We start from the raw sequence: 16,784 nt of genomic DNA, 5'->3' as shown, positions 1-16,784 counted from the left end.
TCCCGGATTTAATTTTTTTTTTTTTAATGTTTGGATACCAGCACTGGGACTTAAACTCAGGCCAAGATGGTGTCCCTTAGCTTTTTCACTTAAGATGATACCACTTGAACTATAGTTCCACATCTAACTTTTTGGTATTTACCTGGAGAATAAGACTTTCTTGTCTGGCTGGCTTCAAACCTCAATCCTCAGATCTTAGCCTCTGAAGTAGCTAGGATTAGAGGAGTGAGCCACTGATACTCAGCAATGTTTATTTATTTATTTATTTATTTATTTATTTGGCCAGTCCTGGGCCTTGGACTCAGGGCTGAGCACTGTCCCTGGCTTCTTCCCGCTCAAGGCTAGCACTCTGCCACCTGAGCCACAGCGCCCCTTCTGGCCGTTTTCCATATATGTGGTGTTGGGGAATCGAACCGAGAGCTTCATGTGTAGGAGGCAAGCACTCTTGCCACTAGGCCATATTCCCAGCCCGTTGTTGTTGTTTTTAAACAAGTCTATATGCCTGCCATATGCTTTCATCTAGCACTTCTCAAAATTGGGAGTGGAGGAATACTGTCAGTTGAAGTTGAATGAATGATGCAAAGATTAGAGTCCAGACAGCAGGAGTGGACAAGGCACTGTCCACTCTAGTGAACTCTAGGCCTGCTTCTGATGCCAGAAAGAGACTCTGGCTGGCTACTAAACCTCACTGGATTTTCATTTCATTATCCAGAAAGTGTGGGATGGAAAGCTTGTCAGGGTGAGCTCCCGAGTAATGCTGGGTGGGCTAAATATCCAAAACATAGATTCTTGCTCTATTTCTCCCAGACTCTCACTTAGGAAGTCTAAGTCTATTTTAGGAAAGCAGAGGATTTATGATCTCCAGGCCTTTTTCTAGCTCAGTCATGGATTCTGACTGCTCCCCCCAGATGTTCCAGAAGCTTCTTACCTGAATCCTGGGATCATCTTGGCAAAACCAATGACCTTTTGGATGCTGTAACTGACTAGGTCAGCCAGATGGGGCAACATGGAAAGCTGGGACAGACCCAGTGTCACAGAGGGGTCATCTGGGTCTTCTTCATTCAGATCCAGGTAGGAGAAGTTGGAGGGTTCCATAATGTCTAGGGAAGAAGAGGACAGGGCGGAGCTGTTGAAAGCCGAGACCCTCTTGCTTGCCTCTGAGAGAAACACATGTATCACAGCTGCAGAACCAGGGGTCGCCTTCCTCCAGACTAACTCTTCAGCCCCGGCCCAGGAGTCTTCCGCATGTCTCCGTCTCATCTCTTTTCTTTTTCTTTGGTCCAAGACTGGAATTTGAACTCAGTATCGGACACTTTCGCTCATTGGCTAGCACTCTACCCACGGAGCCATGCCTCCAACCCCTGTGTCTGTGTCTCTTATTTTAGCAGTATGAATTGGTAAAATCCAAGAGGCAAGCTGGGTGCTGGTAGCTCACACCTGTAATCCTAGCTGCTCAGGAGGCTGGGATTTGAGGATCACAATTCAAAGCCAGCCCAGGCAGGGAAGCCTGTGACACTGTTATCTCTAATTAACAAACAAAAAGCTGGAAGTGGAAGTGTGGATCAAGTGGGAGAATGCTAACCTTGAACAAAACAAGCCAAGCAAGAGTGTGAGACCCTGAGTTCAAGTTGCAGTAGTAGAAAACCCAAAAATTCTAAGAGGCAGATACCTGGAAAAACAAAACTTCCTTGAGCAATGGTAGGCAGACTATGTGTTGTTCCAAATGATCTCAGCACTTGGGAGGCAGAGGCAGGAGGATCTTGAGTTCAAGCCTAGCCTGGGCTATGTAGCAAGAAGACTTTGTCTCAGCACTTCTCCCTCCAAACCAAAAAAGAATGTGCGACCAATAAAGCCATGGGGAGAGAGGGGGCTCAATCTTGCTAGTGATCAAAGAACAGCAAAGTAAAACATCTATAATTTTCACCTATAATTTAGAAACAAGTACATTTAAATATTGATTTGGTATTTGTAAAGATTCAGGGGATTGGGCAGTTCTTATGACATGATGAATATTAAGGAAAAATGTACATTTGTGCAGATAACCTACATAGCTATCTGACGGTAAACGTCAAAGCCTTCCATTTCTGGGCATAGTGGCTCATGCCTGTAATCCCAGCACTCAGAAGGTGGAAGTAGGAGGATGGAGCGTTTGAGGCTAGTCTGGGCTACATGGTAAGTTCAAAGTCAGACTGGGCCACAAAGTGAGATTGTCTCAAAAACAAAACAAATGGAGATGGGCACTGATGACTCAGACCTACAAATTCATTATCCACTTCTACAAATTCATTATAAGGAAAACTTACTCTACAAGTAGTGTGTTATCTTACCAAAAGTCTAGATACCCAATGATAATGGAATTCAACGTGTTATAATGTTCCAGAAAATGACACAATCCTTAATAACTATTAATATTTAATAGTTTACTTAATAACTATCCATACTCAATGGCTATCCATACAATTTAATAACAATCTATACTGAATAGCACTTAATTCAGGGCCTGATGCTGTCAGTTGACTTTTTCTCTCACAGCTAACACTCTTACTATTTGAGTCTTATCTCCACTTTTGGCTTTCTGCTGTTTAATTGGAGATGAGTCTCCTTGGTAGGTCTGCCTTGGCTGGCTTTGAATTTAGATCCTCAGATCTCAGCATTCAGAAGCTCCTCAGATCTTCTGACATTCAGTGCTTCTCTTTAGCACCTGCTCACTTCCCTCTTGTCACTCCTGAGGGAGCAGACACTATGTCTGCTCCAATTGCTACCTCTGTCCATTTGGCATTAGGTCTCTTTCCATCTGTTCTCCATTCATGCACAGGTGCCTTACCAAGTCTGGGAGGATCCCATCTGAAAGCTTCCCTACCCTCCTACACTCCATTGTGAGAGGTACAGGGAGAAAGGTTGAGGCAGGATGAGAAGAGGATGGTAAGAAGGGACTATTGGAAGAAAAATTTCTGGTAAGCTGGAGGCGACAAGTTGCCCAGGGCCATGATGGTTTCCCAGTGCTCAGGCAAGGGAATCCACCCCAACCCCAACCATTGTCCTTCCCATGCCCATTTCAACTTTGAAAGAACCCATAATCAAAACACCACATAGAGCTCATTCCTGGTGGCTCATTCCTGTAATCCTAGCTATGTGGGAGGCTGAGATCTGAGGATCAGATTCCAAGCCAACCCCAAGCAGGAAGGTCTATGAGACTCTCACCTCCAACTAACTAACAGTAAGCTAGAAGTGGATCTGTGGCTCAAGTGGCAGAGTACTAGCCCTGAACATAAAAGCTCAGGGACTGTGCCCAAGCCTGGAGTTCAAGCCCCAGGATTGGCACACAACTCAAAAAAATTACTTGAAGAAATCAGATCACCACTCACAGAGGAAGCCCTGGCAGAGTGTGGATTAGAGGATGAGTCTGGTCTCAGAAGGTCTACCTTGCACAGCTGGCACCACAACATGGTCTCTTCTCAGCACAGGCCCAGAGCAAGCTGGGCCTCTTCTGTAAGGGAGGGGCTGCTATGTGCACACACTGCCTTCCATCCAGCCACTGCAGAGCAGGTGGGCAGGCTCCTTGGCCTGCTTAGTTGGTGGGGGGAAGTCCCGCTTACCTAGAGAGGAGGTGTAGAGATCTACACTAGTTGAGGAGGATGAGTCTTTGGAGAAGCTGGGTGTGGACCTTGGAGAATGGCTTCCTTCACTCTCATCCAAACGAACTGGAGGCTGGAAGGGAAAGATGTGGTCTTAGGGGCTCCCATTTTGAGGTCACCTTCCTTGCCTTAGCCCTGACCACTGACCGCAATGGCTTCCAGGAAGGTCTACAGGAGGTGGGGGCCTCCCTGTCAGACCAGCATCTGTCCCCTTTTTTTTGTTTTGTTTTGCCAGTCCTGGGCTTGGACTCAGGGACTGAGCACTGTCCCTGGCTTCTTTTTGCTCAAGGCTAGCACTCTGCCACTTGAGCCACAGTGTCACTTCTGGCCATTTTCTATATATGTGGTGCTGGGGAATCGAACTCAGGGCTTCATGTATGCAAGGCAAGCACCCTTGCCACTAGGCCATATTCCCAGCCCCCATTTTTTAAAATTTAATTTATTTATTAATTGAACACAGATTTTTTTGACAAGATGTTGTGCAAAAAGGGTACAGTTACATAGTAGGGCAGTGTGTACATTTCTTGTGATATAGCATCTGTCCCTTTCCTGCTTTTGTGCCAACCATGGCCCTCCCTCCCTGATCTCTGTGGCCAGACTGCATTGGTGATGGTCCACGAACTTGGCTCATCTTCCGTGGCCATCCGGCAGACATACCCGGAACTGGCTGAAGTCAGCATAGGTGGGGTCATAGGTCTTGTGATGGGCCTCCAGCAGGATGGTGATGATGTGCTGTTGTTCCTCCGACAGCTTGGGTCGCAGGCTGTCTTTCAAAGCTTCTTCTTCCTTCCGCTTCAGGATCATCTCTCGTTTGCGCTGCACCTCTTCATCTGTCAGGATGACTGGGGGAATGGGGCAAGAAGAGGAATTGGGAGAGCTAGCCTGGTGCTTCCCCCTCAAAAGCTTCCTCTGCTGCTGAAGTACCAGCCCAGGAAGACTGGCTGTCTCCTCACACTCTCTAGGCACCCTGAGGTTCCAGGAGTCTCTGATGCCCACTGATTGGGAAACACTAGGTATCCATCCATCCATCTATCCATCCATCCATCCATTTGTGCTGGTATTGGGATTTGAACTTAGGGCTTGAGCTTTTTATTTTCTTTCTTCTCAAGGCTGGAGGTCTACCACTTGAGCCACAGCTCCGCTTCTGGCATCTTGGTGGTTCACTAAAGATAAGAGTCTCAGGGATTTTCCTGCCCAGGTTGGCTTTGAACTAAGATCCTCGATCTCAGTCTCCTGAGTAGCTAGAATTACAGGCATGAACTGGCAAATGAATGCCTGGCAAATAGTAGGTTTTCTATGAGGAAAAGACAGGTGTATAAAGAAAAGAGCTTGAGAAGTGGAATAGTCTATAAGGAGGTCTCTCTCTCTCTCTCTCTCTCTCTCTCTCTCTCTCTGTTTTTTTTTTTTTTTTTTGCCAGCCCTGAGGCTTGAACTCGGGGCCTGGGCACTGTCCCTGAGCCTCTTTGTGTTCATGACTAGTGTTCTACCACTTGAGCCACAGGTCCACTTCTAGCCTCTTCTGAGTAGTTTATTGGAGATAAGAGCTTCACGGACTTTCCTGCCTAGGCTGTCTTTGAACCATGATCCTCAGATCTCAGCCTCCTGAGTAGCAAGGATTACAGACATGGGCCACTGATGCCCAGATAAGGCCTCTTTCTTGTTCTTTCCTCTATAAAGAGTGCATGTATGAGTGTCCATGAATGCATATATATGTGCTTGCATGTGTGCATGTACGTTTTTGCATCCGTGCATGTATGTGTAAGTAGGGGAGCGATAACATCTATCTCAAAGGACCATCTGCTTTGAGAACTAGCTACACATCTAGCTTCAATCTGTGATCAGATCTCGGCCTCCTTACAGGCATGGGCCACTGGCGCCCAGCTCAAGGAAGGTTTTGAGTCCTCTTGAAGTTCCTAGAGTCTAGCACTCCATCACTGTCATCTAGGACCCTCTCTCTAAGTCATTCGTGGGCAATAGATCACCTCTCCTACGTGCAGGTCTGTGTAGGGGTTCCTGTGGAAGTACTACCTGCCATAATGTGTTGGGGAGTTGCCTGGGAAGGTTGGGTTGGGGCAGGGGTGCCTGGCATGACAACTGGGCAAACAGACCTTCTGGCCAGGGCTTGCAGAGCTTAATGGCAGGAGTGGGCACCGGGGCTCTCAGCCTGTACCTACTTGCTATGTGCTGGTGCTGCCAGGGCATCTGCCCACAGAACTGGGGAGTTTCACAAGGGCAGGGAAAAGAACCATGAGCCCAAAGTGGGTGGCTTCAAGAAAAGCCCATTGGCCTAGGACTCTCTAGGAGGGTGTGTGTGTGTGTGTGTGTGTGTGTGTGTGTGTGTGTGTGTGAGGAGAGAGAGAGAGAGAGAGAGAGAGAGAGAGAGAGAGAGAGAAGCTGGCAAGGTAGGGGTGAAGAAGAGCCTCTGGTAAGTGGGAATAAACACCCTGAGCCAAAGAACTAGCAGGGAAGAGAGGTAGATGGCAAAAGATGGAGTGTTCCCTTCCATGGCCTAGGTGAGCCCTAGCAAGAGGAGGGCCGAGAGGAGGCCACACCCATGATTGACTCACCTGCTCAAAACATTGCCAATTCTCCGCCCACAGAGGGTGTCTGCTCAGACCCTAAGAGGTCACGCAGGGTGGGTGAGAAAGGAGCAGAGGACTTCCCAGGGAAAGGCAAGGGTGGAAGGCCCCTGCTGGGGGAAGCCAAACTTAGCTGTCTGGTCTTTCCCGCTCAGTTGAGGAGTGGGCAGAGCTGGTGATGAAAGGATGTGGAGAAGGCCAGTCACACCGCGTGCATACTTCTGAGCCTTGCTCACTTTGGGAGCCCCTTGTGATTCTATGAGGCTATTTTCCTTTTTTTTTTTTTTTTTGTGCCAGTCCTGGAGCTTGAACTCAGAGTCTGGGCACCGTCCTAAGCTTTTATGCTCAAGGCTAGCTAGCACTCTACCACTTGAACCACAGCTCCACTTCTGGCTTTTTTGGTGGTTCATTGGAGGTAAGAATCTCACAGAATTTCCTGCTTGGACTGGCTTTGAACTGAGATCCTCAGATCTCAGCCTCCTGAGTAGCTTTACAGATGTGAGCCACTGGTGCCTGGCTCTATTCCCTTCCCTTAAAAAAAAAAAGTTTCTTGGCTCCTCATTGCTTACTTAAACCAGAGTCAAGGCTCAAGACCTTTCATGGTTTGGCTTCTTCCTAACTTTCTAGTCTCATTTCCCAGCATCCTTGGGCACAGCTTCTGTTCCAGGAGTATGGGCATCGCTGACAGGTGAAGATGCTCTGCTCACACTTGCAGTCACATTGCCAGCTGTGTATCCTCTCCCTAACATCCATTCAGGTCCTTTCCCTTCTTTAGTGGCCAGATGATAGCCCTCTTTTGCCATAAAGTCATTGTTTTGGATTGTTTTTGTTTGCTATACTGGAACTTGAACTCAGGGCCTGGGGGCTGTCCCTGAGCTTTTTCACTCAAGGCTAGTGCTCTACCACTTTGAATCATAGTGCCACTTCCAGTTTTCTGGTGGTTAATTGGAGATTTAGTAGGCCTCATAGACTTTCCTAGCCAGGCTGACTTTGAACTGCAATCCTCAGATCTCAGCCTTCTGAGTAGCCAGGATTACAAGCATGAGCCACTGGAGCCCAGCTAAGTCTGCCACACTTTTTTTTTTTTTTTTTGGCCAGTCCTGGGGCTTGGACTCAGGGCCTGAGCACTGTCCCTGGCTTCTTTTTTTGCTCAAGGCTAGCACTCTGCCACTTGCGCCACAACGCCACTTCTGGCCATTTTCTGTATATGTGGTGCTGGGGAATCGAACCCAGGGCCTCATGTATATGAGGCAGGCACTCTTGCCACTAGGCCATATCCCCAGCCCAGTCTGCCACACTTTTAAGCCTACAGTGAGAACTTAAAAGATCTCCTTCACTACCCCAAAAGTTACTTAAGGTCAAGGGTCATCATAATTATTGACCTTTCTCCACAGCCCGGGGGATTCATGACTACAGAGCTGGTCTTACAGTCTAATGCCAGATATCAAGCATATCAACACAGATTGTGCCTCCATGTGCAAGTCCTTGTCCTGGGCTCATGGAAAGGCATCAAGGAATGCACCAGGGTGCCTAAACCCTGCCGTGTTATGAATGGCACACCTGACATGCCAGGTCACTGAGTAAACACAGTATCTGTGTGCGTGCGTGTGTGTGCTTGTGCGCGCGCATGCACACGCACCTATCCTGGAGCTTGAGCTCAACACTCAAGCACTGTCCTTTATCTTCTTTTCCTAAAAGCTAGTGTTCTACCACTTGAGCCACAGCTCTACTTTTAGCTTTTTGGTGGTGGTTTATTGGAGATAGGAGTCTCACAGACTTCCTTGCTTGGGCTGACTGTGATCCTCTTAGATCTCAGCCTCCTGAGTAGCTAGGATTACAGGTGTGAGTGACCAGCACCCAGCCTGTAAATACTTTTTGTACACTGACTACATATACTTGCTCCTTATCCTAACTCCTTAAGGCGAGTGCTCTTATTGCTCCTATTTTGCAGATGGGGGAACAGAGGTCAGAGAAGCCACATGTCTTGCCCAGGATCACACAGCTAACATGGTAGAGCTGGATCTGGCATCAACAGCCACAACCACCATGCTACCTGCCTCTGACTGTAACATTTATGGCTGTTCAGTGGCATGGTGGCCACCACCACGGAACTGGAACTCATAACATGTTGCAGTACCTCTGAAGAGTGTGAAACATGTAAGTAGTAAAGTTTGTCAATAACTGAATTTAAAAAGACAAAGAAGGCTGGGTGCCCTCACACCTGTTATCCTAGCTACTCAGGAGGCTGAGAGCTGAGGATTACAGTTCAAAGCCAGCCTGGGCAAAAGAGAAAGTCTGTGGGACTCTTATCTCTAATTAACCACCAAGAAGCTAGAAGTGGAGCTGTGGCTCATGTGGGTAGAGCATTAGCCTTGAGTGAAAAAGCTCAGGGACAGTGCTCAGACTCTGAGTTCAAGCCCCAGTACTAGCACAAGCAAACAAATAAACAAATCCCAACCAAACCAAAAAAACCCAAAGAAGATTCCAGGTTAATGTCACAACACCTTTCCACAGTCACTTGCATCCGATAGCAGCCAACATCCCCTGTGTAAAGATGGGAAAGGCGACAGGGTGGCCCAACTGGGGAGTGTCTATCAAGGTGACATTGATTAGAAATGGAATAATCCACACATCTTTTACATAGGCAAATGTGATTATGATTTATGAAATAATATGCTTAAAGGAGTTATTGATTTCCAAGTCACAGGAAGCAGACAGACCTCTGTTATGATGAAATCTGATGCCATCAACTTAATTTGTTCCCTTACTGGGTTCCCCTTCTGGAACTCAGCTTTTTAGCTAGTTTTACAAATGGTAAGACACTGTGGTCTCTGTGATAGGCTAGGCCTTAGAGATAGCAGACAGGGCAGGGGATCTGCAAGCAGCTTTGATCAGTGAGCTCTCAGAATTCTGAGACAAGATTTCCAGGCCGAGATACCAAGGAAGTCTAAGCAGGATCTCTTTGGTGCTAGCCTGACTTCAGTGCAGTGGAAAGAACTGGTCTTGTGGTGGGCAGACCTGCCTCCCTCCCTGCCTCCCTGCCTCCCTGCCTCCCTCCCTCCCTCCCTCCCTCCCTCCCTCCCTCCCTCCCTCCCTCCCTCCCTCCCTCCCTCCCTCCCTCCCTCCCTCCCTCCCTCCCTTCCTTCCTTCCTTCCTTCCTTCCTTCCTTCCTTCCTTCCTTCCTTCCTTCCTTCCTTCCTTCCCTTCTTCCCTCTTTCCCTCCTTCCTTTTTATTTTCTAGTGTCAGCCCTGGAGTTTAAACTCAGGACCTGGGCCCTGTCACTGATCTTTTGTACTCAGGGCTAGCACTCTACTGCTTGAGCTGTAGCTACACTTCCAGCTTTTTGGTGGTTAATTGGAGATAAGAGTCTCACAGACTTCCCTGCCTGAGCTGGCTTCAAACAGATCTCAGCCTCCTGTGTAGCTAGGATTCTAGGTGTGAGCCACTGGCGCCTGGCCGGTCTGACATTCCTATTCTAACTGGAGCACAAGGCTTCGTGTCTCTTGCACTGGTGACAGGAGAGCAGGCAAGCAGGACAGGGTCACAGAACTCCCTGGGGCCAAGATACAAAGCGAATCTAGAAATGGGCAGTCACTTCTGGCTGACTGTCTCTATCATGTGGTATGGTGCTCCTGGGAAAGGGCCCCCTACCCCAAACACAGCATGTGGGCCTGATGTTGCTCCTTACCATGGATATTGTAATCCGTGGGGACTCAAAGGGATCTAGGAGGGACACAAGTGGGGTTCTAGTCCCAGTTCACCTCCAACTTACTCTGTGACCCCAATCTCAGATGATCTGAGCATTCTTCCTAAATTTTAGGCTAATAGGACAGGCTCTTCCTGTTGAGACTCAGGCCAGGGGCTTCGGAGGCATTAGCAAGGTTGACCCTAACTCTTGGGATAGCATTTTACTATGCCTAGCAGTGTAACTTTCTCTTTCTTCTTCTTCTTCTTCTTCTTCTTCTTCTTCTTCTTCTTCTTCTTCTTCTTCTTCTTCTTCTTCTTCCTCCTCCTCCTTCTCCTCCTCTTCCTCCTCCTCCTCCTCCTCCTCCTCCTTCTTTTCCTCCTCCTCCCCCTCCTTCTTTTGGAGAGGGAACATCCTAAGGCTCAAACTCTGGGCCTGGGAGCTACCCCTGAGCTTTTTGTGTTCAAGGCTGTGTTCTACCACTTGAGCTACAGATCCACTTTGAGCCTTTAGGTAATTAGAGTCTTACAGAATTCCCTTCCCAGGATTGCTTCAAACTGTTATCCTCAGACCTCAGACTCCTGAGTAGCTAGGATTGCAGGTGTGAGCCACGGGCACCTGGCTCCCTGCCATTCTTGGATGGCTGAATCCTCAGAACCCCAGGCTCCATGCCTCAAAGAGGCCACTGCTTCCCAGAGGCAGGGCAGATGTGGTATCATACCTTGTTTGTGCCCACCTGAGAGCACTCCACACACATTGCAGGCCCCACCAAAAATGTGTGTGGAGCCTCATAAGGTGTCAGGCCTTGGGCCTCCCTGTTCTCTTCTCCAGCATAAACACAGGATCAGGGTGGGGCAGAGACTGGGTGGGAGCCACTGGCGTGTCCAGGCCTGCCAGCATGCTGCGGGGGGGTGGGGGGGTGGGGTGGGGGAAGAAGGAGGGCCTGGAAACTCCTTCCAAGTCTGCCAGTGTTGGCTGGAGAGCCGAGATAAAGAGTGCAGAGCTTTAATCAAGCCTCTAGTAGGAGATCCGGGGTGAAGGCCTCCACTGTGCTGCTGATTCTCAGCTATGGCAATGGAAGAAATTTCCCATTCCATAAACCTTGTCCTATGAGTTTGCTCCTGCCACATGTGTAATCTATCCTCTGCCTCTCCTCCCCGCCCCCCCCGCCAAATAGTCCCATAGCCAGAAGGAGGGGTGCATGAATCTAAGCCTCCCCTGGAGACTCTAAGGATCACGAGGTTGGAAGAGCATGGGCTCTGTCTTAGGGCTGGATGGGAGTCTGGGTGCAAACTCCACACAGGAGTGGTCGGGGGAAGTAGAGCAGGGATGGCTATGCAGAGGACTCTCCTTCCCAGCCGATCTAGGACCCTGCCTCCAGTCTCTGTGGCATCCTGTGAATTCAGTGGCTTCTCTGGTTACCAAATAATGGTTCTAGAGCTCAGGGTTTATGGGTAGAGTGGTCAGAATATTCCTGAACATCTGCCACTTTTGCCAGGCCCCAGTGGTTCATGCTTATAATGCTAGCTACTCAGAAGGCTGAGATGGTGGTTCAAAGCCAGCTGGAGCAGGAAAACCCCATGGAACTCTTATATTAACCACCAATAAATTAACCACCAATAAATAAATGAATAAAGCCAGAAATGGAGCTGTGGATTAAGGTGATAGCCTTGAGCACAAAAGTTCAGGGATAGCACCCAGGCCCTGTTGTTCAAGCCCCAGGACTGGCACTCACGTGTGTGTGTGTGCACAAATACACACACACACATACACACACCAGTAACTAAAGTCTTCTCAAGACCCCAGTCCAACCATGACCTTTGCCCACCGCCCCGGATACTCACATTCCTTCATCATGCCAATGTCCACACAGCGTTTGAGCCGACAGGCCTGGCAGTGGCGCCGGTTGTCTTTGGTTATGCGACAGTCCCCATTGAAGGGACAGGTGAACAGTGCCTTCCGCTTCATGCTGCGCCTGTAGAGAGAGCACACATCTGCATTGAGTCACTGACCTTCTGAATCCTTGGCCCTGACTATGAACAGCTTGCCAGGGTGGTAACCATAGTAACCTGTCCATGAGCTCCTCACCCTCCATTTCTCCCATAGTGGGTGGCAGGCCCAGCCTGGCCCTGGACCACCCTGTGACCTCTGTTGCCCTATACAGGACTGGGTGTGCCCATAGGTTCCACCTCCTCACTTTATTGCTTATTCAAGTCTCATGACTTCTTTTTACATACTTTTACAGCCCTTTCTTCTCCTCCCCTTTGAAAAATTTCACAGGAAACATACCAATACATTTTCCTGATAGTTTTCTACAGTATTTTAGAAAAGCTTCCAAATGAGAGGCAAGAATACTAGTCCCAACATTCAGTCTTCTAGAGTCCAGAACATTCTGCAACCCAGGGATAGATGGGTCACTGGTACATGGAAAAAGGAGAAAAGGCTCAAGGCCAAACCATAGTTCTAGCTGTATGGAAAGAGAAGAGGTCTGATGATCTGGTGAGAAATGAGATCTAGCCTTAGTTCCCTTTCCTTTCCTTTCCTTTCCTTTCCTTTCCTTTCCTTTCCTTTCCTTTCCTTTCCTTTCCTTTCCTTTCCTTTCCTTTCCTTTCCTTTCCTTTCCTTTTCTTTCCTTTCCTTCCTTTCCTTCCCTTCCTTCCCTTCCCTTCCCTTCCCTTCCCTTCCTTTCCCTTCCCTTCCCTTCCCTTCCCTTCCCTTCCCCTCCTTCACCCTTTCATTCTTCCTCCCCTTCCTCCTTTTTCTCCTCTTTTTTCTTTGTATTAGGCTTGAACTCAGGGTCTGGGCACTGTTCTTGAGCTTCCTTGCTCACGGCTAGCACTCTATCACTTGAGCCACAGTTCCACTTCCAGCTTTTCTCTGTTAATTGGAGTTAAGAATCTTACATGGACTTTCCTACCCCGCTGGCTTCCAATCAAGATCCTCAGATCTCAGCCTCCTGAATAGCTACGATTACAGGCATGAGTCACCAGTGCCTGGCCTTTTTTTTTTTTTCTGAGACAAGATCTCACTATATAGTCCAACTTGACCTTGGCTTTCTAAAAGGCAGCAAAGCAAGGGCTCTGTGAAAACAGAAACCTACAAAACAGTCCTTAGCCAGGAAGGTAGCACCCTGCCCTCTGCCCATGTAAAACTACATGGTGTGTGTGTGTTTGCGTATGTGCGTATGTGCATGCATATGCAGGTGTGTGGTGTAGCATATGCATGCATGTCCCTGCATGCATGTACAAACTTAAGGACTCCTTTGCTTAATTCCAAGTTCTTCTTCGCTGCCAGCACACCATGAGAACTTTGGGAAGCTGAATAAAGAACATCGCCTTCAAGATGCCTTTCTGGCAACTTCTCACCTTCTGGCACTCTTCGGCTCTATGTCTTCTCAAAGTAGGTAGCAAGACATAGCTCCGGAAAGATAGTGGCAGATAACCTTTTCCATGAGCAACAGCATCTTTAAGGCCAGATTCCACTCCACCCTTTTTTTTCTCCCTGAGATGAGTGAGAGACTTCCTCCTCTCCAGATTCAGATGCTAGCTATGATTTTTAGGGACTTGCAGGACCCTGGTGATTCATGCCTGGAATCTTAGCTACTCTGGAGACTGAGATCTGAGGATTAGGGTTCAAAGCCAGCTGAGCAAAGAAATAAACCACAAAAAAAAATAAGCCAGAAATGGAACTGTGGCTTAGTAGTAGAGTGTCAGCTTTGAGTGATAAAGCTAAGGGACAGTGCCTGAGTTCAAGCCCTAGTACATGGCTCATGCCTGTCATCCTAGCTAAGATTGGTAAGATTGAGGTATGAGGTCAATTCCAGGTAAAAGTTCAAGATATCCCATCTTAGATACATAGGAAGTGTAAGAAGGAGGAGGATGGTCCAGACGAACCCAGAACAAAAAGTGAAAAATAATGAAAATGATAAGGGCTGGGGACATGGCTCAAGCAGTAGAGTTTGCCTAGCAAGAGCAAGGCTCTGAGTTCAAACCCCCGTATTGCCTTTTAAAGATAAAGCCCAAACACTGGAACACAATGGGATAAAGGACAATCACACTCTGAGACTAGATGGAGCCAGCCCACTGAATGGAGAAGAGAGACTTGAAGAAGGTTCTGCAGCAGCGGCAGGCAAGCAAAGGCTCTTGGGTCACTTGAATCTTGGATCCACAGTAACTCCTCATTTAATAGTGGGAACCACTGAGGTTAAGAAACTTATCAATAAGGCTGTTCAGCAAGAAATGAAGGCTCTCAAGTCTGGAAGTCTTATGGATCCAGAGGCTCTGCTTTTGACTTCCTGCATTATTTTCAACTTTGGAACAGCCCACAGGTAAATAGTTCCAAGCAGAGGCCCATGAGGAAAGCTGGAGGCTGAGAGGGACCCAGCAGGCGGAGGAAGTAGCTGCTGTTGACCTTGGCTGTAGTATACTCATCTGATGACCTTCTTTACCCAAAGGGTAACAGCAGATTTGGGCTTGGGGGTAGGGGGAGGTGGAGAACACCAAGCTGTTAGGGATCTTTTGGTCCCAAATCTATCCTGGCTAAAGCCTAGTCCTGCCCCAGGTGGCAGCTGTGCAGAGAGCCTGGTGAGTCATTTCCGCCATCATGGAAATGAATGCCTTTCACCTCTACACCTCCACTACAGGCCTGACCCTTTCCTGAGGGACAGCAGACTATGAAAGCACAGGGGAAGCGTCAGGGCTCCACAGAGGGGATCACAACAGGCACATCCGTCTATTCCAGAACATGGGCTGGGTGTCCTTTCCTTCTCCTTCCTTTCCTTCCCCCTGTGGCTCTTGAGGCTTCTTCACCTGTTACCACAAATGCCCACAACCATCTAAACCTACCCTATGACCAGAAGTTTCTAATTCAGAACAAACTCTCATTTCCTTTTTTTTTTTTTTCCTACCATAGCTAGGCATTTAGCCTGAGGGGCCGCTCTTTCCTCCCACCACAGTCCTAGCTGGCTCAGAACGCTTCCTGTGAAGCCTCCAGTGTCCTGGGAACCAAGAAGAGCTAATATGGTGCCCTGGGCCCAATACCATAGACAGCAACACCAGCCAAAGCCTTAACCAGTGTCCAGTGGGGCCAAGATCTTCCTGAGGCACAGGAGAGGGCCTCAAGAACGCCCTCTGTCATTCCTGAGACCCCAGGAGGGGGCCCTCAGGGTCTTTAGAGCCCTAACTGTTTTCCTTAGGAGGAGCCTGCCTGTGGCCTCACACGTGAGCAGGGCAGTCCTCCAACTACAAGTCTTTTTTTTTTTTTTCCCCAGAAAAGAGATTTGGGAGCTTTACTATCTTTCTCATTTATATAAAAAGGGATCTTTCTCATGTCACTTTAACTCTGCAGCCCAATTTTGGGCTTTCATGTAACAGGTTGTAGATAGCCACTTGGTCCAACTGTACTTGGCAACAGGAATGGGGAAGTTGGGGGTCAGAATGCAATAAAAAATATGTAGAGTTGAATTAAAAGTAAATACTTGAAGTTGATACTGGTGGATCATGCCTGCAATCCTAGCTACTCAGGAGACAGATCTGAGGACTAAGGTTCAAAGTTTGTGAGAATTTCTTATATCCAACTATCAAAAGACACAAGTGGTAGAGTGCCAACTTTGAGCAAAAAGGTCAAGTAAAGGCAAAAGGTCTGAGTTCAAGCTCTAGTACCAGCACCAAAATACCAAGATTTGAGGGTAGAAATCTTAGTCACTGCTCTCATTTGCAGTGTATGAGTTTAGTATGAAGCCCCAGAGTGTGGCAAAGGAGAAGAGCTGATAGAAGAGGAAACTGGGACCGTGAAAGGAAAGAAAAAGGAGGAGGAAGAAAGTAAAGTCCTGAGCATTTTCTGGGGCTAGGCATAGAATCTCACAGCACTACCCTTTGAGCCATAGCTCCACTTGTAGTTTTTGTTTTTGTTTTTTGCCGGTTAATTGGAGATTAGATACTCATAGACTTTCCTGCCTAAGCTGACTTTGAACTATTAGCAAGGATTACCAGTATGAATCACTGGTAAAGCTTGGAGCTTTAAAATTGTTATTCTTACTTGAGAATATGAATAATCAGCTCTTCCAGAGTCCTCTAAACACGGAATGAGAAGAAGGGGTTGGTGACAGGGCGGGTAGAGACACCTCGCGCTCTGGGTAGTGCTCAGCAGTCAGTGTTCAGGCTACAGAAAGCTCAGTTACTCCAACAGCCAATGCCAGGGCCTTCCCGGAACCTGGACCTCGAGCCCAGGGATTTCAGGCGTGTCTGCTCCAATGCTTCCTGAGCCACAGGTCTTCTTGACTTGGAGACCAATTTCCTCCCTTCCCTCCCTCCTAAGAGCATTTCCACACATATGGCTGTCATCTAGTTTCTGCCCACAAAGAGTCAAGACAGCCAGACCACCCAGCCCTGGCTCTGTGCTTTATCCTGAAGACCTACACCCTACCCCACCTTCCTCCCAAAGCTAATTGCCTGGGAGCTGGTTTGGTGTTTTGAGAAACAAGAGCCTTGGATTTCTAAGGGAGCTCAATGTCTTTGCTGTTCTCTGAGCCCCAACCCTGTCATCCTCTGGCTGGTTGGCAATTATACCCTAGCTCAGGAAAAGGGCCAGGGGTGGTGCGGCCACACTAAATATAGACACAGTTTCTAGAAAGCCAGGGGTGAGAGAGGACATTTACTGATTCTCATGCCAGAGACCAATTCACCAAAACACGAAAGAGACAAGAAGTTCACAGAAGCACCAAGTGCCAGGGGCTAGAGACTCAAGTCTGGGACAGTAGGTTCTGGTAAAAAATGGGGAGCTCTGCCCGCCACATGGGGTCAGGTACCCCTGGTGGGCTGTGTCTGAAGTTGAGGGCCACAAAGCCTGGTTAGGATAGAGGAACTGCAGGGACCCTCAGCAATGAA

General features: G+C 48.2%; 1 protein-coding gene across 1 annotated transcript in view; it reads right to left on the bottom strand.

Annotated features, from left to right (window-relative positions):
* The window catches only part of Vdr (vitamin D receptor), a 58,900-nt gene that overhangs the window by 8,739 nt on the left and 33,377 nt on the right, over positions 1–16,784 (bottom strand). Inside the window, exons 4-7 of the mRNA XM_048365660.1 lie at positions 11,745–11,875; positions 4,293–4,477; positions 3,597–3,708; positions 929–1,100 (exon numbers count right to left, since the gene is read on the bottom strand). Coding sequence (XP_048221617.1) covers positions 929–1,100; positions 3,597–3,708; positions 4,293–4,477; positions 11,745–11,875 — 600 coding nt within the window. The remainder of the gene's footprint in view (positions 1–928; positions 1,101–3,596; positions 3,709–4,292; positions 4,478–11,744; positions 11,876–16,784) is intronic.

This window comes from Perognathus longimembris, chromosome 1 (assembly GCF_023159225.1).
Source record: "Perognathus longimembris pacificus isolate PPM17 chromosome 1, ASM2315922v1, whole genome shotgun sequence".
Lineage (NCBI taxonomy): Eukaryota > Metazoa > Chordata > Mammalia > Rodentia > Heteromyidae > Perognathus > Perognathus longimembris.
This window is presented reverse-complemented; position numbering and strand designations above follow the sequence as displayed.